The sequence below is a fragment of the Myotis yumanensis genome, unplaced genomic scaffold (assembly GCF_028538775.1).
Source record: "Myotis yumanensis isolate MYYU_CA2020_CCGP unplaced genomic scaffold, mMyoYum1.0.hap1 SCAF_3, whole genome shotgun sequence".
Classification (NCBI taxonomy): Eukaryota; Metazoa; Chordata; class Mammalia; order Chiroptera; family Vespertilionidae; genus Myotis; species Myotis yumanensis.
Genome location: NW_027223754.1, coordinates 187,941,325 through 187,966,664, shown reverse-complemented (window position 1 = coordinate 187,966,664; position 25,340 = coordinate 187,941,325). Strand labels below are relative to the sequence as shown.

Genomic DNA, 25,340 nt, shown 5'->3' with positions numbered 1-25,340 from the left:
CATATCTTTGAATTTTTTCATATATATATATATAAAATGTTTCTAGATATCTTTTTCTTGCTATTCTGAAGTAAATTTTTTCTTCATTATATCTTCTGACTGAGCTCTTACTGCTTTTCAGGATAGCTAGAACAACATCAAATATAGTATCACAGCTTTTGTTTTTGCCCTTATGGAAATGCTTATGGTGTTTTACCACACAATATGAAGTTTTCTATTGGTTTGAAGTAGCCATTATCAGTTTAAGAAGCAATCTTTTTGTTTTTAATTTTAATTTTTCTAAGTGAATGAGTGTTGAACCATATTCAATGCCTTTTCTATTCTGAAAAATAAGTTAATTTTTAAAAAATATATATTTTATTGATTTTTTACAGAGAGGAAGGGAGAGGGTTCGAGAGTTAGAAACATCAATGAGAGAGAAACATTGATCAGCTGCCTCCTGCACACCCCCCACTGGGGATGTGCCCGCAACCAAGGTACATGCCCTTGACCGGAATCGAATCTAGGACCCTTGAGTCCGCAGGCCGATGCTCTATCCACTAAGCCAAACCGGTTAGGGCAACAGTTAATTTTTATAACTATTTTGGGTTGTTAATAAATTTTTGAATATGCTTAACTTTTGAGTAGAGGTATTTAAAATGAAAAAACTACTGTTTGGGGTAGAAAATTTATCTTTTCTCTTACTAGTTAACTACGCGTTTGAGAATAAAGGAATTTGAAGAACATGTACCATTTTTTGTCTCCTGGCCTAAAAGATCCAACATAGAAAATCTGTCATTTCCCATAGACTGCTCTCCTAGTCTAGGAGCTATTTTTTACACAATATATTTATTAAGTCAATTGTTATGCCATTAACAATGACATGGCTAATCATAATGTCTCCCATTTTCCAGGAGAATAGCTTCACAGTTTTAATTTCAACATTAGAAAGATGATAAAGTTAATAGAGAAATATAATAAATACCTATAAATACAAAATAAGGTTCCTCATCTCAATTTGTGAACCTATGCTAAGAGCTTGGTGACTTATTGTATTTCTTTTGTATTTCCCCCCTCTCCATTCTTTTCTTCTTTTTTAAATTCTGGAGGCGCTAGACTCAGTTAAATATTTTCATGTGGCAGGAAGCCAGATTTCCAATAGTCCTGAACTCAGCATGTTGCTGTTGCTTAGCAACTACTTGTGAAGTCTTGTAGATATAACTGAATTATAAATAGAGTTATGAACAGAAGTGCAATTGAAATTGAGATTGGAAAGAAAGGCATACTCTTATTTTCTCCTTCCATTTGAATTTGAGTGAAGAATCATGCACAGTCGGTTTTCAGAACTTTGGCTCACAAAAATTGGGAATAAGTACTAACCTGATCAGGAAGACAGTAAGGTATCTGTAAAGGTCTTGTTTGTAATTACACATTTTTAAAAAATTATTATTAGGATTAAGCAGTTTACAGTATATTGGAGAGATGTCAGTTAATAGGAAATAGAGAACTTTTGATTTTCATGGTCATTCATGTAGAAAGATATCCATGCATTGTATTACTGTTTATATATCTCTTCCACATTTATATTAATGTCTACATGCAGAAACAGTTTTTTGTTTTTTTTTTGAAAGAGGGGAAAAGAGAGGAAAATACAGAGAGAAACATTGATGTGAGAGAAACACATAGATTGGTTGCCTCCTTCATGAGCCCTGACCAGGGCCCTGGCTGTGGAAGAGCCTGCAACCAAGGTACATGCCCTTGACCGGAATGGAACCGGGGACTCTTGGTCTACAGGCCGACACTCTATCCACTGAGCTAAGGCGGCTAGGGTTGCAGAAACACTTTAATGTTAGTTTATGTTTTTTGTACTTTCGATCACATTGTTTATATTTAAACAATGTTTCTCTCTGTATATTACTTTATATTTAAAGTAATATTTGATTTACACATCTGGAATTAAAAAATAATTTTCCCTACTTATACTGCCTTGTTAATAAAATTTGACCCATTTGTTATATTCTTCCCCACTAATTGTAACTTGGATTAGTTCATATTACTTTCCTATCTGATAAATCATAGTATATTTGTTCTGATAAGTAAAGATCTATGTGTATAAGATTTAAGTTACCTTAAATATGTAAATACAATTGTAGTTAGAGTCTGGATATCCAAGTCACATATGAATACAACATTAATAAACTAAGACAATAAGCAAAGTTACTTTCATCCAGACCAGTGTTTAAAGTAACAGTATATTTCAAAATGCTTGGTTAAACTTAATTTTAGAATCTAGCTATCCTTAAATATTGATTAAAATATTATTACATGGTGGATTACTTACTTGATTTTTCTCCGTCCTTCACTGGAACTCTTTTTGTTACGTAAAACTATCTGCATTTCTATGTGTTTCAAAGGCATTGTTTATAAGCTTTTTTTCATGATTAAAATAATATATAATTATATATAATGATATATAATTTATAATCTATAATTTTCATAATTAAGTTTTTAAACTTTCCTAGTATTGAATATGTGAATTCATTTTGCATTTTGGATAACAGTGGCCAAAAAAATCTTAAAATTAATTTATAATTTCATTAAAACACATTGATGAACGTTGATATAAGAAATGCATAGACCATGCACTTTAATAAATAACTTTGTTTTAGCGTGACTTGACTGTCTAACCAGCCTTTTATTTTAGAAGCTGTTATTTAAATTCTTTAAAAATATATATATATATTTTTAATCCTCACCCAAGGATATTTTTTCCATTTATTTTTGGAGAGAATGAAAGACAGAGAGAAACATTGATGTGAGAGAAACACATCAATTGGTTGCTTCCTGCATGTGCCCTGACCAGGTCAGGAACCGGGGAGGATCCTACAACCAAGGTATGTGCCCTTCATGGGAATCGAACTTGGGACCCTTTGGTCTGCAGGCTGACACTCTATCCACTGAGCCAAACTGGCTAGGGCTAAATTCTTGAAATTAAAAGTTTTTTTTCCCCTATCCTTCTTTTCTCCCCCTGATTTGGTCATTTCTTCATAGTTATTACATTAGCCTGTACATTGTTTGCCTCAATAATTTGTTTCCCTCACTGACAGGAGTTATTTTAATTTGAGAAAATAATTATTGAGTGCCTACTGTATGGAAGACACTACTATATGTTGGAACAGCTTTATATTAAAAATGAGTAAAGCATAATTCTCACCCTGAAGATCTGCTGTTACTTAATCTTTTTATTTTTAATACATAGCAAACAATCTCTTACATGTAACCCAGATTCCCAAATGATTGCAGGGGAAATGTGCTAGAAAACAAATGCAGTGCTGTTCAGATTTTGAGAGACTTCAGATATTAGAGATACTAGAAATGTGATTAAAGTACCTCATTATTTTCCTGAAAAAAGAAAAACACTTAAATATTTTTACACACACCCACATATATCCTATATAATAAAAGGGTAATATAAAAATTGACTCTAACAGTGGAATGAGCAGAAAGACCACTTGACCAGTCACTATGAGGCCCACTGACCACCTCTTGGCTTTTTTCCTGGCCTGCAAGCTTCGATCGCCCGATGATGAAAGGGGAACCGGGGATGGGTAGTGGTGGGGGGCGGTGCTGGCTGCGGGCAGCCGGCGAATTTCGTACGCCAGCCCTCTAGTGCACATATAAAATAATATGGACCATGGTATGTAACTTGAAAGTACCTATTTATTTAGCTTAGCATTAATTTTCTTTAATTGCCACTTAGGACAGTTTAAGTTAATATTTTAGATGATGAAATGTAAAGCACATATTTTTCCCCCTAAGAAAATAGTGTTTTTGTGGATAGTTTTGCTCTTATAGTCACATCTATTCTGGGATTCATACTAGCATATTGTTTCTATTTTTAGGCTGTTGCCAGGCAGATTTAAAACTTCTCCTCTTATGGTTGCCCAATTTCTAGCTTTCTGATTGGCTATAAGAGCTTGTTTTCTTTGGCCAACCACAGTGACTATGCAAATTGTCTTTCAGTTTCTGTTGCTGTGAGAGAACAGATAAGATGGCTGCAGGGGGCTCCATTTGGGGTATGTTTATTATTTTAAAGAAGATTTTCATTATTATGTAGTTACAAGCAAAAGTAGATTTCTTTCAAAATGGTGTTTTATTTTTTGAAATATGAAATAAAACTAAACAAGTTTTATAAAGGCTGAAAAATGAGTCTTATGTCATATTTGATTAAATTTAATGGTGTGCAATACATATTATGTACATGTGGGCATACATTGTTACCTGTTTTAGTAAATAAGCATCCTGACTCCCCAAAGAGAGGTTGTCCTTTGTGTGTAAACTTACTGTATGTGAACATGCCAGCATGTTTGTTTACAATTTTGTTGAAAATATTCTAGATTACTACCTTTGTTTCCTAAAAGAATCAGTTTTCTCATTTAAGAATTATGTTAGTTATATATGTATAATTCATCATTCTTTTAATGAATATTTACTAAGTATATACTATGTGCCACACAGTGTACCTCATTAACAGAATACTTATTTATTATTTTTTTGGTAAATAACCTCTGAAGCACATCATAATGATATCAACATATTTTAAGATGTTTTATGAAAACAAAACTTTAGATACTTAATGTATTAATCTTATAATAGGTATGTGATGAGATGTGCCAAAGTGATTAAGCAATACATAAATATAAGTATTAAAGTCCATTTATAATAATTATTTCTAAAGAGATACATTTAAAGTACTGGCAAATGTGGTAGATGGTAGCCACATACATTATATGAAGCAATATTATAAAATGTGACTAAGCCTTATGTAACTCCAGAAAGTTTAATGAGTCTATCTCATTTTAAAATAAATTTATCAACATTAATTACATATGAAGCCTTTGGTTACAGTACCAGTTTATAATAGAAGAGAATGCTTCTATTTCACTTAAGACTGTCTAGTGCTTCTGGTGAAAAATAGTTAATTCCATTTTCTGTGTGTAGAAGATGTTATTAATATAGGTACATGGAGGGTTCATCTGCACCAGGGGTCCTCAAACTACGGCCCGCGGGCCACATGCAAATACAAATATTCTATTTGTTCCCGTTTTGTTCTTTCACTTCAAAATAAGATATGTGCAGTGTGCATAGAAATTTGTTCATAGTTTTTTTTAAACTATAGTCCGGCCCTCCAACGGTCTGAGGGACAGTGAACTGGCCCCCTGTTTAAAAAAAAGTTTGAGGACCCCTGATCTGTACCATTGCTCAGCGCTGTGTTTTGGTTGATAAAATTTGTTGTGTGTGTGTGTTTTAAATCCTCACCTGAGTATATTTTTTCTATTGATTTTTAGACAGAGTGGAAGGTAGGGCAAGAGACAGAGAGAGAGAAACATTGATTGGTTGCCTCCTGCATGCACCCTGACCCCAACCTGACCAGTGATCGAGCCTGCAACCAAGGACATGCTCTTGACTGAAATTGAATCTGGGACCCTTCAGTCTGAGGGCTGATGCTCCAACCACTGAGCAAACTGGCTAGGACTGTTGTGTTTATTTATGCGTATCTCATGCTCATTGCTACCCTCACATGAGATAAGCATATTATAGAATTATGTCCCATTTAGGACAGGAGATACAAGGAACTGTTTCATCTAAGATGAGCACATAGAAAACAATGCTGCTGTTATTTTATATGTGTTCCTTTTATCACCATGAAAGCACAGGTGCACCTGTTGGCCTAGAAATGTAAACTCCCTAAAATATGAACTGTTACTTGGTTCTCTGTGTATAGTTGTTTTGTCCATGTCAGAAGTGTGATCCAGTAAAGGGAGGTTGGGTTAAAAACAATTGAAAAGCAAAAAATACTCAACTGTTTTTCTGCTATTACTTAAAAAAACAAAAACAAACTCCAAACAAGTTTATTGAGATACTATACAACTCACCTGTTTAAAGTGTACAATTCAGTAGGTTTTAAATATTTATTTATTCATTTATTTACTTTAGTGGTTTATAAAAAATATTCAGTTGTTCATCACTACAGCTAATTTTAGAACACTAGAGGCCCAATGCACGAAAATTTGTGCAAGAGTAGGCCTTCCTTCCCCCGGTTGCCAGCACCGGCTTCCCTCTGGCACCTGGGACCCAGGCTTCTCTCCTCCGGCTGCCTGCAGGTACCTGGACCCAGGCTGGCTTCCCTCTGGCCCCAGTTTTATCAGGAAGGATGTCCAGAATGACGCCTGGAATACATTTGGCCTAATTAGCATATTACCCTTTTATTATTATAGACTAGAGGCCTGTTGCAGGAAGATTTCCTGCAAGAATAGGGCTTCCTGAGGCCGGAACAAAGCAGAGAAGGGAGCGATGCCTGCCGAGGCGGGCATCACTCCCTTCTCCGCTGCCTCGCTCCCTCCCTTCTCCACCACCTCGGCTCCCTCCCTCCTTCCCTCCCTTCGACACTGCCTCGCTCCCTCCCATCTTCCTCCCTTCGCCGCTTCACTTCCTCCCATCTCCGCTGCCTCACTCCCTCCCGTCTCCCTCCCATCTCCGCCGTCTCGCTCCCTCCTGTCTCTGCTGCCTCAGCTCCACTCCCATCTCCGCTGCTTCAGCTCCATTCCCGTCTCCGCTGCCTCAGCTCCGTTCCCTTCTCTGCCGCTTCACTCCCTTCTGCAGCGCTTGGCTTCCTTCTATGCTGTCTTTAGTCTTCACTCCATGCCTGTGTATGCAAATTAACCACCATCTTTGTTGGGTTAATTTGCATATCGCTCTGATTGGCTGGTGGGCATAGTGGAGGGACAGTCAATTTGCATGTTTTCCTTTTATTAGTGTAGATTTTTATTTAGCCTGTAACGAAACCCTGTACCCTTTAGCAGCTACTCTCCATTTCTTCCCAACCCTCCAATTTTAGGCCCCCACTAATCTGCTTTCTGTTTTAATAGATTTGCTTTAGCAATTATATTAAATTATTTTCAAAGAGAGAAGAAAATTGTGGTGAATATGTAGTTTATTGCTTAACATTGTACAGTTTATTGCTGATCAAATAGAACACCCGTTGGTAGCAAAGTTTAAAGGCAGAAATGCATAAGAAAGGGTGCTGGTGCTAATAAAAACAACTTCATGTTGAATGGGGTGTCCTTGCTAAGTTAAAATTATTATTTAATGGAATGCATGATAGCAGCATGGCTATTGATGTATTAATTCAGATCACTTGTAAAGTTAAATTTATATAAATTGTCACTTAAATGAGAAAATACCTTGATATAGTGTCTGACATATAATTGCGCCTTGATAAGTATCAGTTAAAACAGGGGTCCTCAAACTTTTTAAACAGGGGGCCAGTTCATTGTCCCTCAGACCGTTGGAGGGCTGGACTATAGTTTAAAAAAAAAACTATGAACAAATTCCTATACACACTGCACATATCTTTTTTTTAAAATAATTTTTAGTTCTTGAAGTATTACAAAGAGTATTACATATGTCTCCTTTCCCCCCCCTTGACATTCCCTCGCCCCCTACCCCCTAGTGTCTTGTGTCCATTGGTTATTCTTATATGCATGCGTATAAGTCCTTCGGTTGATCTCTTAACTCCCCACACCCCCAAACCCTCCCCAGGCTTCCCACTGTAGTTTGACAGTCTGTTCAATGCTGCTCTGCCTCTGCATCTACCCCTGTTCAACAGTCTATACTGGTCCCCATTATCTGTCCCAACCTCACTGGAGCTGTCCCAACCTCACCGGGGCCGTTTCGTCCTCACCAGGGCTGTCTTGACCTCACCGGAGCCGTCCTGACCTCACTGGGGCCGTCCCCACCTCACCGGGGCTATCCCTACCTCACCGGGGCTGTTTCAGCCTCACCGGGGCCATCCCGACATCACCAGGGCCGTTTCAACCTCACCGGGGCTGTCCCAACCTCACCGGGGCCGTCCCGAACTCACCGGGGCCGTCTTGACCTCACCGGGGCCGTCTCAACCTCCCCGGGGCCATTGCGACTTCACCGGGGCTGTCCCAACCTCACCAGGGCCGTCCCGACCTCACCGGGGCTGTTTGAACCTCACCGGGGCTGTCCCAGCCTCACCCGGGCCGTGTCAACCTCACCGGGGCCGTTTCAACCTCACTGGGGCTGTCCCGACCTCACCGGGGCCCTCTCGGCATCACTGGGGCTGTTTCAACCTCACCGGGGCCGTCCCGACTCCCCAGGGCCGTCTCGACCTCCCCGGGGCCATTCCGACTTCACCGGGGCCATTTCTGCCTCACTGGGCCCGTCCCAGCCCCCCCGGGGCCGTTTCAACCTCACTGGGGCTGTCCCAACCTCACTGGGGCCATTTCAACCTCATCGGGCCTGTCCTGACCTCACCGGGGCTGTTTCAACCTCACCGGAGCCGTCCCATCCTCACTGGAGCTGTTTCAACCTCACCGGGGCCGTTTCAACCTCACCGGGGCCATTTCAACCCCACTGGGGCCGTCCTGATCTCACCGGGCCCGTTTCAACCCCACCAGGGCCATCCCAACCTCACCGGGGCTGTTCCGGCCTCACTGGGACTGTCCCGGCCTCACTAGGGCTGTCCCGACCTCACCGTGGCCGTCCTGGCCTCACCGGGGAAACACGAAGATTGGCACTCTGTCCCCTGCTGGTCGGCTCCCCACCCGACAAAATCTCCAGGCTTTCCTGGTGGCTGAATATCCAGTACGCGTGCTTGGACTTCGCCCTCCAACAAGTGCACAGACTGCCTGTCTGCCTTCCCCCAGCGTCCCACGCGAGACTGGAACTGGTGGATGTGCTTGTGCGCCTGCTGGTACAGCGGTTCCACATCACCGGCCCAGCCGGGCCCGGCCCCGGCCTGCCCCGAACCCGACTCTGCCCCCCGAGCGCGTCCCTCCCGGATGCAAGGAGCCGAAATCTGCATCCTGCTGGGTTGGGCTCTGTACTTGGTGCCTCTGCACATCGTACTCAGTCTCAATGCTCTTCTTTCTTTCCTTCCAGTTTTAGAGCCTCCACTGGGCCAGCTTTCCCATGGTTCCGTATGATAGCTGTTTGTCCCACAGTTGGTAGCCTCAATGTTGTTGTGGGAGGCAGCACGCACAGGTCTCTTCCTTACGCCACCATCTTGGTTCTCTCGTGTCTGCTTCTTGAGCGTGTCTCCCATGGGTGTGAGGAGTTGAAGTCTGCAATTTGTTGGGCTAGGCTGCAAAAGTGCAGGGGGTCTTTTTGTGCACCTGGCACAGCTTGGAAGGGGATGTAAATTGATTAGGGCTGGGTCTCAGGGAGTCGCCAGGGCGTCGCCAGGGCGGAGCAAATAGCAATGGCGGGCGTCTCCGCGGCTCCTCGCCTCTCCTGGACACCGGGGCTTCGAGTCCCCCAGTGCCAGGAAGCAGTCGCGAGACAGAGCCTCCCTCGCTTTCTGACCACTGCAAGGCTGTGCCACCTCTCCCCGTAGGGTCTGGTGGCTCATGATCCCACCCGAACCAGCTCAGTGGATTCGAGAGTTTGTAAAAGTGCAGGCGTTTCCTCTTGTGCCTCTGGCACAGCTTGGATGGGGATGTAAATTGAGTAGGGCGGGGTCTCAGGAAGCCGCCAGGGTGGGGCAAACAGCAATGGCGGCGTTTCCATGACTCCGCCTCTCTGGGACACCGGGACTTCGTGTCCCCCCAGTGCCGGAGCGCAGCTGGGCGCCAGAGCCTCCCCGCTCTCTGACAGCTGCAGGGCTGTGCCGCCTCTCCCCGTGGGGCCTGGGGCCTCAGGGACCCGCCCTGAGCAAGCTCAGAGGATTGGAGGGTTCGTAACCGCTTCCGAATGAGAAAAATTCGCGCATCCAGTTGCAGCCCGCCTGGGGCGGGACTGTGTACCTGTTTTTGGCGCCTCTGTAGCTCCTACTCAGTCTCACTGCGCTTCTTTCTTTCCTTCCAGTTGTAGAACTCCCACCGGGCCAACTTCCCCATGGTTCTGAATGGTGGTTGTTTGTCTTATAGTTGGTAGTTTCAGTGATGTTGTGGGAGGCAGCACGCACAGGTCTACTCCCTACACCGCCATCTTGGTTCTCCCACACTGCACATAGCTTATTTTGAAGTAAAAAAAACGGGAACAAATACAATATTTGTATTTGCATGTGGCCCGCTGGCCGTAGTTTGAGGACCCCTGAGTTAAAAACATCGCCTTCTGTTACTTCACTCATTGTCAGCCTAGGTGGCATTGGCTTTAAGGTAGAGCCTTGATGAATAACTAATTTTTCTAAGAAGATGTAATTTGATAAATGTATTCTAAAATTGCATTTTAAAAAATATGGTCAGTTTTAATTTGTTTGTATAATAGCATGATACCCAAAATACACCTGGAAAAGTGATTGTAAGGTATCTTGAAATTTTTTCATGTAGATTACCATAGTATTTCACAAAACAAAGCAATGAATACAACAAATTAACATAGTGACCATTCTGGTTTTGATGTAACCAAAATCTTAAGAGCATGATTTACTCCTGCTTTGTCCAGGGAATTGTTGGTAAAGCAGACCCATTTCCTTCATTGTAAATTTTAGAAAATTTAGTTAGGGGATATTCCATTCCACATTTTGATACCCAGATAATATTATTAGATTGATGACAGATTATTCGGTTGTTTGAAGTGTCAGATGTCATGATCACTCAGTACTGAATTTGTTAGTGCTCTGGGTCCTCAAGTAAATATTGCCAGTGCTTTGTGATTGGGAGAGAGAACATCTAGAAAGCAAAAGAATCAGCATATGAAACGGAAGTAGTGAAAGTAGTGATAATGCTTTATTAATAGTTTTGGAAAAATAAGTATTAATAGATGATGAGATATCCAGTGTTTAAGATAAACATTTTGAAAGTCTATATATGAAATTTGAGTAGATAAGTATCAAAGTGGATGAAACATTGTATTATCAGGTTCAATAAATAGTCTCACTAATGAGCAGTAAACAATAATCAGGTTATTAACATTTATTGTGCAATACACTGATTATTCTTCATGATTTTATTTTCAGGATTGTTGTGAAATACTTAAAATTTAGGGATGCAAAATAAAATCACACAGTTCTCAACTTGAGCAATTAAAAATCTAGTAGCAGAGTTGTATTTCTGAGAGTATAGAAATCAGCATAAAGTGATTATTTATGAGTAGGCCATGATTAGTCAGGTCTATTGACTAATATTTATGTAAGCCATTTAAGGACAACTCAAAATTTAAATAAAATTATTTTTAGTACCCCTTTTAGAATGTTATATTAATGTCAGTTAACAATATGAATGCAATTGGAGTGCTGTGTCAAAGATAGAAGTATCAGACTCATTTAAATGGTTTTGCTTAACATTTTGTAAGTTTTTGCTAAGTTTTATTTTTAACTGTACTTCACCAGGTATCCATAACTTTGAGTTAATATAGTGTTTGTTGTTTGTGCGTTTTGAACCAACAGTCCTGGCACTCCCTATTGTTTTGTCAGTTAAGATGCTTGGAAAGCAGTTCCATAGACCCTTGTTTATTTAATCAGGAAAATCCTGCTTTAGAGCATTATTATTCAGACAATGAACTGAGGGTATGTTACAAATATGTTTCAGTTTCATTGTTCATGTAAGTTTTCACATTTCACAATATTTGGATTCTTGATAAAGCACTTGCCCGCATCTGCTTCCCCTGTTGCTGGGCAAGGTTCTGCTGCATATATTTGATTGGTTTTAGGCAACTACTGCTTTGAGCCAATCAGACAGTGAATTTCATGTCTCTCAGGACTGAAGCATTCAAGCAGCTGCTGATTTATTTTGCCTATGGGGAGATTTAATAAACTAAGAGTATGGCTGCAGCAAGTTCCCTCTTGGGTATGTTTTGAAAAATGACAAGGTTCATCTGTAACAGAAGGAGAAAAAATGAGATTTAAAAAAGTTGTTTATTAAAATTTGATAGATAGTGAAGTTGAGAAAATATATTCTTTGAATGGATTTCCTATTTTTATTCTACAGTTGTGCTTTTAAGGGAATGTAGAATTTTGTAATAAAAGAAAAAATTCCCCTCAATTTACATGAATGTTTACTGTCTAATCTACACCTTTGCTTTATTGCTTTCAAAGGGGAGAGCTCATATAACCTTTATGCAACCTGCTGTGAAAGGCAGTTAAGGAGAAAAGGATGTAGTAATTGTACTTACAATGCAATATAGGTTGTTAAGAAATAGATATTCATAGTTCAGTAGACAACAATACATTATATTGCTATCCATAATAAACCTTTGGGTCCAGAATACTGTTGATTTTTGGAATTGACAATCTTTAACAATAGTAATAGGTGGGAATGAAAATAATCTTGTGTTATTTAGGTTTAAGGGTTCGCTGGATTTTTAGTTATAAATGTTTTATAAATAATAGTGACGATTTTTTAATAGAAATTTACATTTGAATTTTGCAGATTCTAACCTGTTGTGTAGAAAAGTATGTTCTTGTTTTATATGTCCATGTTTGACTCATTCCCCAGGTAGGGAATTGATTTGTATTTCTGGAAACATGCCTGGACATTTAAAGGAAGATAAATTAAAATAGCATTAAAGGTGTAAATCTTACTTACGTATAGGGTATGTTTAATGTTTTTTCTATGTATTTAGGATTTTATGCAGTTATGTTCTAGATTACTTATATCAGACAAAGAAAAAGAACCTTACCGAAATATTGCAGGTCCAGGTTTTAACTATGTTTCTCTGACCTTATTGTCTGTCTCCTGTTGCTGGGCAGGAATCAGAATGCTGGCTACTGATTGGCTGAATTAGTGAGCAGCTCTTGAACAGCCACTTAAATTTTTGAGCTTTCTGAGCAGGCAGATTGTAGGCTAAGACAGAACAGCTTTTGGAAAGACTTCTCTTTCTTGTTTCATAGCTGTGATCTCTTTGCTAGAAAGTACAGTGAAAGGAGTGGGTGGAGGGGGATGAAGCAGAGAAGAAAATAATGTTTTCACTTAAAGAAGAAGAGGCTCATTGGGCTTTCCTTAAAAATAATTTACCCTAAAATTGAAAAATAATTCCAAGACATAGAGACTTATTTGCAGGTAACACACCTTTCTTGGTTATTTAAATATAAATTCCTTTGGTAAAGGTGGAACTTTTGTTAATGCTGTACAAAAATATTTTATTAGTGATAGTATTTCCCCAGAGTTATTGAATTTAAATATATAAAGACTTAAAAAACATTTTTAAAAACTATTTTCTTTATGAAAATATATTTACGTTAAAAATATTTTTTTGACTATCTTCCTCATAAAAGAATGTTTTCAGCAGAAAGTTCATCACATTTTACACATTTATATCTAGATATGGCAGACATTTTCTACTATAAAATATAAATGCTTTTTTTTGGGAAAATGAATTACAGGCATGTGAGAACTTCATGGTTGTAATGTTGCCACCTAAAAAAGTAGTATTTCTTTTGTAGAATAGTTTTGTGAATGGCATCTGTTATAGATGACGGTACTTAAAATGATCCTTAAAAATGTTTTGTTCTGGTAATACAGCCATGGAAACTTATTTGCAGATAACACACCCTTTTCTAATGTGTCTTTCTTAAATATATTTTGCTTATGCAAAATAGATTTTTTAAAACATGCTGATTGGTTTGCATGGATATGGCTGAACTAGTTTGAACTGGTTGTTCATGCTACTTCCTTATTGCTTTGTCTGTTTTTCATTGTACTTAGAACCCATGAAGTATCTGGTAAATGGCTGTAGTGTGCTCCCTTGTGGGGATAGATGGTAGTTATTCTGTAATTCTTTGTACAGTACTTTATTATTTCTGAATTGAATGGCAATTTTGTATATAAAACCAACTTGCTTGTATTGTATTTATTTTTATAAATGTTATTTGGTGGTGGCAGTTTATTAAATGTTATTTGGAGCTGATGTTTGCATGTTGGATTTTCTAATTAATATATAAAATAAAAATATTTAAGAGAAATTTGTCTCAGGTTGTCTAGTTTATGCCTTAAAACATTCTGAATATACATAGACAATTATGATAGCATTTTTTTGAATTTCTTACATCATTCTAAGTGCTTAATGTATAGAATCTCATTTAATTATCACCACAACTTCTGTTGCAGGTACTGATATTTCCTTTTTAAAAAACATATATTTTATTGACTTTTTACAGAGAGGAAGGGATAGAGAGTTAGAAACATCGATGAGAGAGAAATATTGATCAGCTGCCTTCTGCACACCTACTGGGGAGGTGTGCCTGCAACCAAGGTACATGCCCTTAACCAGAATCGAACCTGGGACCTTTCAGTCCGCAGGCCGACGCTCTATCCACTGAGCCAAACCGGTTAGGGCTGATACTCCCTTTTTAAGGTAGCTGAAACTAAAAATGAAAATGTTAGATAACTTACCCTGTGTCACATAAGTACATGGGAGAACTGGAGTTCAAATCCATGTTTCTGTCTGTAGAACCTGTTATTAATGGAGTTACTAAAAATTATGAAAATAAACTTTTTTAGAGGAATGCTTGCTTTCAATGCAACTAGTAATAACTGCCAACTATTCCTATAACAGCTGAGAAATGTGGATATTATGAGGTCAAAGTCCAAAAGAATTGCCGTTTAGTATTTGAAAATATCTAAAGAATAATTATACTTCTACTTAAATGTAATTCTTTTGTATCTTTGGAGTCAGCAGAGAAAAGTGACTACAAAATTTGCATTGTATCATCTTTACAGAAAATTTTTCAGTTAGCATGAGTTTGGAATGGATGGGGGGGAAACTTGAAATTTAAATTTTAGACTGCAATTAATAATCCTTAAAATAGTGCCTATAATAATTTTGCATTGAAGTTTCTGCTTCGTTCTAAGATACTTTTTTAAAAATAGTTTTACTCAGTTCCATAATTTAAATTAACAGGCTAGCAAGCTAAGAAATATATAAGTAATTTTCTTTTTTAAAAATATATTGATTTTTTTACAGAGAGGAAGGGAGAGGGATAGAGAGTTAGAAACATCGATGAGAGAGAAACATCGATCAGCTGCCGCTTGCACACCCCCCATTGGGGATGTTGCCTGCAACCAAGGTACATGCCCTTGACCGGAATTGAACCTGGAACCTTTCAATCCACATGCTGACGCTCCATCCACTGAGCCAAACCAGTCAGGACAGTAATTTTCTTAACTTGACAGAATAGATGCATAATGTATCACAATCTAGAAGTACTATGACAAGTGGTAGATTCTCAAGCTGTACTGATTCTCCAGCAAGCAGGCTAGGCCATTGTTTTATGACTTGCAGCTAAAGGGAACAATGGAACACTGGGAACATACCTATAATTGAACAAGTTGGGTTTATTATTTGTTGCAGTGACAGAGAATGCTTACCAGGGGAAACTGTGAGGCACATTAGTAAGAGGGTGTTAGAAGAAATTCTAGTATAGGATTTGGTCATAGATTGGGTTATTTTGGGGAAGGTTTGAGGAACTAGAACCTCACTCTGGATTGGGTGCTGTCAGAATGTGGGGGCTATTCTATGCTTGGATATCTCAATAAGTCTTATCTATAGTGAGGACAGACTACAGTGAGGATAAAGCTGCAATTGATAAAGAAGTAACCATTACTCATTTTATAGAGGGAAATGGTTGATATTTTATGGGTTGCATTGTGACCTTACCTAATTTGAATGTAGGGATGGTTTTATGTCTAACAGGAGAACAATATGACTTAGTCGTAAGCATCAAGTCAGTGTATAGTAACATTAAGGCCTGCCTGTGAGCCCCAAATAAGTTCCGATACCTCAGAGGCTGCTTTATTCCTTCCTCCAGCCAAGGCAAATGTTCCTACCATCATTCCTACTGGGTAGTAGAATGTGAACGCGTTATTCTTGCTCCTTGTACATTTTAGTCCTTAAAGGACTTTTGTTTTATTCCACTATAGACTGGTGACTGACTTTCTCTGGGATCAAATCTGGTACCCTCTTTTGCTTGCCTTACTGAACTGGCCAGAAATGCTGAGAAAGAGCATCCTTGTCTTGGTTCTGATCTTAGTTCACAATTAAGTATGATTTCTGTAGTTTTGTGTTTTTTTTTTTTAACAGATATCCTTTATTATATTTGAGTTGTTTCCTTCTATTAAGTTTCCTGAGAGTTTTAATTATGAGTCAGTGTTGAATTTTGTCAAATGAATGAATATTCTCTATCTGTGGAGATCTTTTGTTTATTTCACACTCTATTCTGTTTATGTGATGAATCACATTGCTTTTCCCTCCTTCAATAACAGAAATTTAGTGTCTCACAGTTTTGGAGACTGGAAGTGTGAAATCAAGGTGTCAGCAGGGCCATATTCTCTCTGAAGGAGCTAAGGAAGGATCTGTTCCAGACCTTTCTTCTAGTTGTGGCTTGTGGCAGCCTAACTTTAATCATCTCATGGTGTTCTTGCTTTGTGTGTGTCTCTGTACCAGTCCTATTGGATTAGGACCCATTGTAATGACATTATTTTAATTTGATTATCTCTGCAAAGACCCTATCCCAAATAAGGACACATTCTGAGGTATTAGGCCTTAGGGCTCTAATTTTTATCAAGTGAACACCTGGTTGGGCCTGAAAAAACAAACTATAATGCTTTATGACTCACTTGTAATCTGTACCACTTGATTTTTAAATATGAAACCAACCTTATATTTTTTAATGAGCTTCATAGGGTCATAATGTGTTACTTTTTAAAGGGATATACTTCTAAATAACTCACTGATGAAAGAAGTTACAATAGAAATTAGAATATACTGTAACGGAACAACAATGAAAATATAACACATCAAAATGTGGGATGTAGCTAAAGCAGTGCTTAGGGGGCAATTTATAGCTTTACATACATACTTTAAAAAAGGGAATGATCAAAAAGTAATGGTTAATGTTTGACCTGTTGAGGAACTGCCAGACTGTTTTCTAAGACAGCTGCACCATTTTACAACTTTGTGTGAGTTTATCACCATTGTATGAGAGTTCCAATTTGTCCACATCCTGTTTTTCTCTCTAATTATAGTCATCACTAGCAGCCAAGTGCACGGATTCATGCACATTGAAAGGAAATTAAATAGAAGAAATATTTCTCTATAATAGAAGTGTCAGAGATGAAAGAAAATTACTAAAATGCATATGAAAATAATATATAAATTGGTTAATAAATAAACAATAGCAACATGATATAACAACAACAAAGACATGCTATAAAAACAAAAACATGATGTAAAAACAACATTGATTAAAAACAATGACTGATAAATTGATTAAACTTATTCTAATATCTCCCTGTATATGATATTAAGAGTAAAAACACTTTCAGAGTGCTTGACTAATTTCCCTTGTGATGAAGTATTTACAACTTCAACTTTAATCTCAACAAAAACAATTAAATTCATGATTGACAATGACAGATCGAAACACACGTGTGCGATTGGTACAAGTGAGAGCTTTATATGTATTGTGCATGCACGAGTCAGTGTTTATTTTTAAATTGCCAGTGCATGTCATGTAGCGGATGGTCAGACGGATGCACCGTCAGTCACTTAGCCTTTTATATATACAGACTAGAGGCCCAGTGTATGAAATTTGTACACGGGTATGGTCCCTAGGCTTGGCCCGTGATTGAAGCGCGAGCATCTGGCGTGGAAGGGCAGGTCTCAGCTGACCTCTGGGCCATGGGCAGCACCTGGGCCTCCCGGCCCACACGTGCTCCCCGCCGCCTGAGTCACAGCGCCCGAGTCCCCATGCAGAGATGCGGTGAGTGTGGTCGGACACCATGGGCTGGGATGCAGTGTGGGCTTCTGGGCCACCCAGCAGCACTGCATGGAAACTGGGCAGGCAGCATACTCTCTTCCGGCCAGCCTCGCAGACTAACTCCTGCATGAACCCATGGGGAGCCCGACCAGCCCCTGTGGTCCCGGCGGCTGTGGTCTGGCTCACTCAGAAGATACTGTGTGGGGGCGGGCTCCTCGTGGGTGCCCAGCACCTGAGCCATAAAACTTCCCTGTGGGCATGAGCCCTGGTATCCTGGGGAAGGGTAGCAGAGGGAGTGAGAGCGAGCTTGGCAGACATCCCTCATTCTCACCACACCTCCATCCCTGTCACCCCCGCCCCCAGGTAGCTGGCGAGAGGCACTACGGGAGGTTGGTCATTGCCACCCACTCCCAGTTCCCCGTCTCAGCCCGATTGGGCAATCAGGGTCTGCCAGCCACTGGTTGCCATCTGTGGGTCGATCAGCTCCCTCATTGCTTGGGAGCCAGGCGGCAGCCCTGCCCCCACTGCCACTGCTGGTCGCCGTCTGTGGGGTGATTGGGCCCCCGCTCGCATCCACCTTGGCCTGGCGCCGCCTGCTCACCTGCTCCACCATCCTGCTGTGGTCCTACTCTCATCGGGGCCCATTGGGGCCAGTAGTGCCTCCACTGCCGCCCGCTGCCAGCATCACGTTGCTGACGCATGCCATGTTCCACGTCGCCCAGTGAGCGGTCGAACTCCTGGTTGAACAATTTGCATATTAGGCTTTTATTATATAGGACTAACGGCCTGGTGCACTCGAGGGGGTCCCTCAGCCCGGCCTGTGCCCTCTCACAATCTGGGACCCCTCGGGAAATGTCCACCTGCTGGCTTAGGCCCGCTCCCCGGGGGATTGGGCCTAAGCTGGCAGTCAGACATCCCTCTGGCAGCCCAGGAGCCCTTGGGGATGTCCACTTGCCAGCGCGGACCAGGCCTAAGCTGCAGTCGGACATCCTTAGCGCTGCTGAGGAGGCGGGAGAGGCTCCCGCCATCACTGCTGTGCTGGCAGCCGTCAGCCTGGTTTGTGGCTGAGCAGAGCCCCCCCTGTGGGAGCGCACTGACCACCAGGGGGCAGCTCCTGCAGTGAGCGTTGCAAAATTAGCCACTGCCTAGGGCCACCTGTCAGGAACTGCAGAGTGATCTGCCAATGGCTGCTACTTGTGGTGGGCTTGGAAGAAAGCTGCTGCTAGTGTTGGTCTTTGGCTTCTTATTTATAGGTCAGTGGCACGCTGACGCCTGCTGCTGCTTATTTGAGAGGTTTTAGCTAAGTTTGATGCCTGAGCCAGGACAGGCCACTCATATGGAAAAGCCTCTGTAAACAACTTGAGTGAGGCTGCAAATGTGGTGGTGTGGGGTCTCAGGGAATTACCAGGGTGGAGTGAACAGTGTGAGCCAGTCTGATGGAAACTCAGATATGACTGCCAGTCAACTCTGTGATTAAGGAAGTCTCAGCGTAGGAACAGTGACCCTTCAAGAACCCTTGTTTGGCAGAAAACTGCCCCCAAGTTGTTGCTCCTATGCCAGACAATCCAGTTCCTCCCCATTTTTCTCTGGATCCCCTCAAGCCTTTATGCTAGTGCTGGTCCTCAGAGGTAGTGAGTCCAAGTAAGTCCATCTGCCAGCCCTTTAAGAGGAACTGCCTGGGTCTCCAGCAGCCTCCATGTTATGCAGCCACATTCCCTGCTGGTCTTTATAGCCCAAAGTTACGAAGACTTCTCTTTCTAGCCCTGCAACCCTGGGTTGGGATCTGGTGTGGGGCTGAGACCCCTTACTCCTCACAGGAGACCTCCAATGTTTAGATATCTCTCTGATGACAAAAATGCCACATGTGGGTGTTTGACCAGCCCGGTCCATACCTCCGCCCCTCCTACCAATCTCAGTGTACATTCTTCTTTACTTCTCTAGTTGTAGGACTTCCATTCAGCCAGATTTCAGACGGTTCTGAATGATGGTGATTCTGTATTTTAGTTGTAATTTTGATGCGGTTGTGGGAGGCGGTGAGTATTGGCGTTTACCTATGCCATCTTGGTTCTCGTTTCACTTATTAAACTCTGTCTCTCTCTTTCTTTTTAAAGATTCAAAATGGATAGTATAGAAGAACCTCAGAAAAAAGTCTTTAAGGCTCGAAAAACAATGAGAGTGAGTGATCGTCAACAACTGGATGCAGTGTACAAGGTCAAAGAAGAATTGTTGAAAACTGATGTCAAGCTGTTAAATGGCAATCATGAAAATGGAGATGTGGACCCAACCTCACCTTTGGAGAATATGGATTATATTAATGACAAGGATGAGGTGAATGGCCTTGAAGAAATTTGTTTTAATCCTGAGAAAAGTAAATCAGAATGGAAAGAAACACCTTGTATCTTAAATGTTAATGTAAAAAACAATTCAGATGATGATTTAAAGCATGAATCTTTGTCTCCTAGTAGTAAAACTCCTGAACTAAACTCTAAAGTGACCACTGAACCAGCTCCTGGTGATCCACCTTCAGGTGATTTGGCTACTGGAGATCTGCCAGCCTCTGGAGATACGACCTCTGAAGTATTAACCTCTGGTGATCCCACCTCTAGTGATCCCACCTCTGGTGATGCCACTTCTGGTATTCCAACCTCTGATGAGCCTGCCTCTAGTGATCCCGCCTCTGGTGATCCGGCCTCTGCTGAACCCGTCTCCGATGAGTGGGTCTCTACTGAAAACTCAGATATGGCTGCCCGTCAACACTCCAGTGAGCTGGTCGCTGGTGAACTGATGTCTGGGGAGCCAGTCTCTGGTGAACTGGTCTCCAGTGAACCAGTCCCTGGTGAACTGGTCTCCAGTGAACCAGTCTCCAGTGATCCAGTCTCTGATAATTCAGCTTCTGATGATCTGGCCTCTGGAACACCGGCCTCTGATGATGCAGGTTCTGGTGATCTGGCTTCTGGTGGTCCAGCCTGCGGTGATCTGACCTCTGGTGATCAGATCTCTGGTGATCTGGCCTCTGGTGATCTGGCCTCTGGTGATCTGATTTCTGATGAACCAATTGCTGATAAACCAACTTCTGAATCAGCCTTTGATTCCACTTTTGAGTCGAGTTCTGTACCAGTTTGTGTGCCAGTTCCTGACACTGACAATACAGAACCTAGTAGCAATAAAGGTGATGATTTTCTTGAACAAAATGGGGATGATGAAAAGTTAGATGAAATTTTCTCATTTGATGAGAGTAAAAAAGCTGATGGTAGTATTGATGCTGCTGAAGAAACTCTAGAAGCAGTTGATACAATTGTTTGTTCAGCTCCACCTCCTGAAAATGAAAAAGTAGAGGAAGATGCTGTTACAGAACCTGTTCTTGGAGAGGAGGATATATCTAGCAGTATGGACATTGACCAAAGTGAAAAGAATGAAGGTGAAAATTCTGCAGACCTTGCAGAATCCATTAGTGAAAATGTTATAAAAGATGACAAAAATGAGAATATATTAGAAAGTACAGATTCTATGGAGACAGATGAAATTATTCCTATTTTGGAAAAGCTTGCACCTGCTGAAGATGAACTTACTTGCTTTTCTAAATCTTGTCTTCTTCCAATTGATGAAACAAATCCGGATTTGGAAGAGAAGATGGAAAGTTCTTTTGGTTCACCATCTAAACAAGAAAGTAGTGAGAGTTTGCCAAAAGAAGCCTTTTTGGTCCTCTCTGATGAAGAGGATATTTCAGGTGAAAAAGATGAGTCTGAAGCTATGTCACAAAATGAGTCATGCTCTCCAGGTTAGCATATTATTTACATTAATTTTTTGATTAGCTTTAATAAACTTAAATAAAACATTCTCATAAAGACATATTTCTTTTAGTTGCAGAGAAAGTTGAGAATGATGGTGGCTAGAATGATCTTTAACTTGATAGATTCTTAACTTCACAGAATTCAGAATTACAAAGTATCCACTTTGAATGGCATTGTGTGAAGCGCTAAGGGAGCTAAAGAAGAAAATATGCACCTTGCCCTTAAGGCAGTGGTTCTCAACCTTCCTAATGCCGCGACCCTTTAATACAGTTCCTCAGGTTATGGTGAACCCCAACCATAAAATTATTTTCGTTGCTACTTCATAACTATAATTTTGCTACTGTTATGAATCGTAATGTAAATATCTGATATGCAGGATGTATTTTCATTGTTACAAATTGAACATAATTAAAGCATAGTGATTAATCACAAAAACAATATGTAATTATATATGTATTTTCCGATAGTCTTAGGTGACCCCTGTGAAAGGGTCGTTCGACCCCCAAAGCGGTCTCGACCCACAGGTTGAGAACTGCTGTGTTAGAGCTTTCTGAGAGGAGTGACTTTATAGTATGAAACACAGCCTCTGGGTCCTAGTTTGTTCAAAGAATGAAAACATGAGGCAGAACTCAGAGACACAGAAGATTCCCCCCCCCCCCCCCCCCCCATATATTTTATCAGGTTTTGGAGGTAGAGATTTTTTATTATTTTTTATTAAATGATGACTTTATTTCTAAAGAGCATTTATTCATAAAGAGCCAGGCTCTTTATGATTCTGGGGATTTAAAGATAAAGTTTAGTATTTTCCCTCAGGATGTAGACAATAATTGAAACACAGGGCATTAAATACAAGGCTATGAATGCAGTAATTATGTTAAATTGGTATTCTGGGTTTTTACAGGAGAATATAAGATGTCTTCAGGAAAACACTTGCCTTTCACTATCTGTATAACAGGATTTTAAGGAAGATTATTCCTTTTTTGGCAGCTTTGTCCTTACTGCTCAGCCCAGAAACCTTGGAGCCATTTTTTTCCCTTCATATCCCATATCCAGTCCATCAGGATGTCCTGTTGGCTTTACCTTCAGAATAGATCTAGAATTCATCTTCACAGCTTTTATTCCTATGCTAAGCCCCTACCATCAAGTCAAAATACTTCTTGGGTTATAGTAAGGGCTCAGTAAATATTTGTGGAGTGAATGAATAATTAGTGCTATAAGAGATGTATATCAAGGAGGACCTTCATTCTAAGGCTAAAGCATTCTGATAGCATATATGCATACAAATTCTTTGGTTGATCTCTTCCCACCTCACCTTCCTTCTGAGATTCAACAGTCTGTTTCATGCTTCTATGTCTCTGGATCTATTTTGTTCAACAGTTTTTATTCATTAGATTCCACATATGAGTGCAATCTTGTGATACTTAACCTTTCTCTGACGGGCTTATTTCGCTTAGCATAATACTCTCCAGGTCCCTCCATGCTGTCTCAAAGGGTCAGAGATTCTTCTTTTTTATAGCTGTATAGTATTCCATGTTATAAATGTACCACAGCTTTTTTATCTACTCATCTACTGATAGGTACTTGGGCTGTTTCAAGATCTTAGCTATTATAAATTATACTCCTATGAACATGGGGGTTCATACATTCTTTCTGATTGGCGTTTTGGGTTTCTTAGGTTGTATTCCTAGAAGTGGGATCACTGGGTCAAATGGCAGTTCCATATTTAATTTTTTGAGGGAACTCCATACTGTTTTCCATAATGGCTGCACCAGTCTGCATTCCTACCAGCAGTGTATTAGTGTTCCCTTTTCTCTACATCCTCTCCAGCACTTGTCATTTATTGATTTATTGATGGTAGCCATTCTGAGAGGAATGAGGTGATACCTCTTTGTCATTTTAATTTGCACCTCTCTGATGATTAGTGATTTTGAGCATTTTTTCATGTCTCTTGGCCGTCTGTATGTCTTCTTTAGAGAAATGTCTATTCAGGTCTTATGCCCACTTTTTAATTGTATTGCTTGTCTTCCCTTTGTTAAATTGTCTGAGTTCCTTATATGTTTTGGATATTAACCCTTTATCAGATGTATCACGCCAAATATGTTCTCCCATACAGTAGGCTCGCTTTGCTTTTTGTTGATGGTTTCTTTTGCTATGAAGAAGCTTTTTATTTTGATGTAGTCCCATTTGTTTATTTTCTCCTTCATTTCCGTTGCCCCTAGATGTATCCTCAAATATATTGCTACAAGAGATGTCTGAGATTTTGCTGCCTATGGTTTCTTCTAGGATTTTTATGGTTTCACATCCAGTATTTTATCCATTTTGATTTTTTTCTTGTGTATGGTGTAAGTTGGTGATCTAGTTTAATTTTTTTGCATGTGTCTGTCCAATTTTCCCAACGCCATTTATTGAAGAGACTATCTTGACTCCATTGTATGCTCTTGCCTCTTTTGTCTAATGTTGTTTTTTGAGGTCTCTGTTCTGTTCCACTGATCTCTTTGTTCTTGTGTCAGTACCATCCTGTTTTAATTACAGTGGCTTTGTAGTATAACTTGATATCTGGTATTGTGATCCTCCCAACTTTGTTTTTCTTTCTCAAGATTGCTGCTGCTATTCAGTCTTTTTTGGTTCCATATAAACTTCTGGAATGTGTGTTCTAGATGTGAATTATGCCATTGGTAATTTAATAGGGATTACATTGAATCGATTGCTTTGGGTAGTAACATTTTAATGATGTTAATTCTACCAATCCATGAACATGGTATATTCTTCCACTTGATATATCTTCCTCTATGTCTTTTTTTCAATGTCCTGTAGTTTTCCAAGTACAAGTCTTTTACCTTGTTGGTTAAATTTATTCCTAAATATCTTAATTTTTTGGTTCCAATGGTAATTGGGATTGTTTGTTTAATTTCTCTTTCTGAGAATTCATTATTTTTTTTTTGAATTCATTATTCATTTTTGTGGTATAAAAATGCCATTGATTTCTGGGTGTTAATTTTGTATCCAGCTACATTGCCAAATTCATTTAAATCTAGGAATTTTTTGGTGGAATCTTTAGGGTTTTCTATGTACAGTATCATGTATCTGATATTGATATTGTATCATGAATACTGAGAGATTTACTTCCTCCTTTCCAATTTGGATGCCTTTTATTTCTTCTTGTCTGATCTCTGTGGCTAGCACTTCTAGTACTATGTTGAATAAGAGTGGTGAAAGTAGGCATCCCTGTCTTGTTCCTGTTCCTAGGGGAAATGGCTTTAGTTTTTGCCTATTGAGTATGATGTTGGTAGTAGGTCTGTCATATATGGCCTTTATTATGTTAAGATATGATCCCTCTATTTCCAGTTTGCTGAGAGTTTTAATCCTCACCCAAGGATATTTTCCCCATTGATTTTTATAGTGGGAGAAAGGGAGGGAGGAAGGGCAGGGAGAGAGGGAGGGAGAAATATCGATATGTGAGACACATAAATTGGTTGTCTCTCGAATGCCAACTGTGGGGTGGGGATTAAACCTGCAACCCAGGTATGTGCCATTAACTGTGAATCAAACCTGGGACCCTCCTGTCCGTGTGTTTACTCTCTAACCATTGTTAAGTACCAGCCAGGGCAGGCATTGCATGTTTTAAAAATTCTTGTAGTACACCAGTATGCTGCAACACACTGGTTGAAAATTGCAGGTCTAGTCTGACTGAAAGAATTCCACACTTAGAACTGTTTATTAAAACATGGCAGTTTGTAATGAGGCTATACTCAATACCAGAAGAATTACAGCAGAAACTATCTGTGAATGAAGGCAATTTTAAGCATTTAGATGAGTTTCAGAAGTCTCAGAAACTACTTTAAATT

At 40.1% G+C, this 25,340-nt stretch overlaps 1 protein-coding gene across 3 annotated transcripts in view; it reads left to right on the top strand.

Annotated features, from left to right (window-relative positions):
• ATF7IP (activating transcription factor 7 interacting protein) overlaps window positions 1-25,340 on the top strand; it is a 114,488-nt gene that overhangs the window by 32,624 nt on the left and 56,524 nt on the right. For all 3 annotated transcript variants that reach the window (XM_070410655.1, XM_070410654.1, XM_070410653.1), the window contains exon 2: window positions 19,816-21,482. In XM_070410655.1, coding sequence (XP_070266756.1) covers window positions 19,816-21,482 — 1,667 coding nt within the window. The remainder of the gene's footprint in view (window positions 1-19,815; window positions 21,483-25,340) is intronic.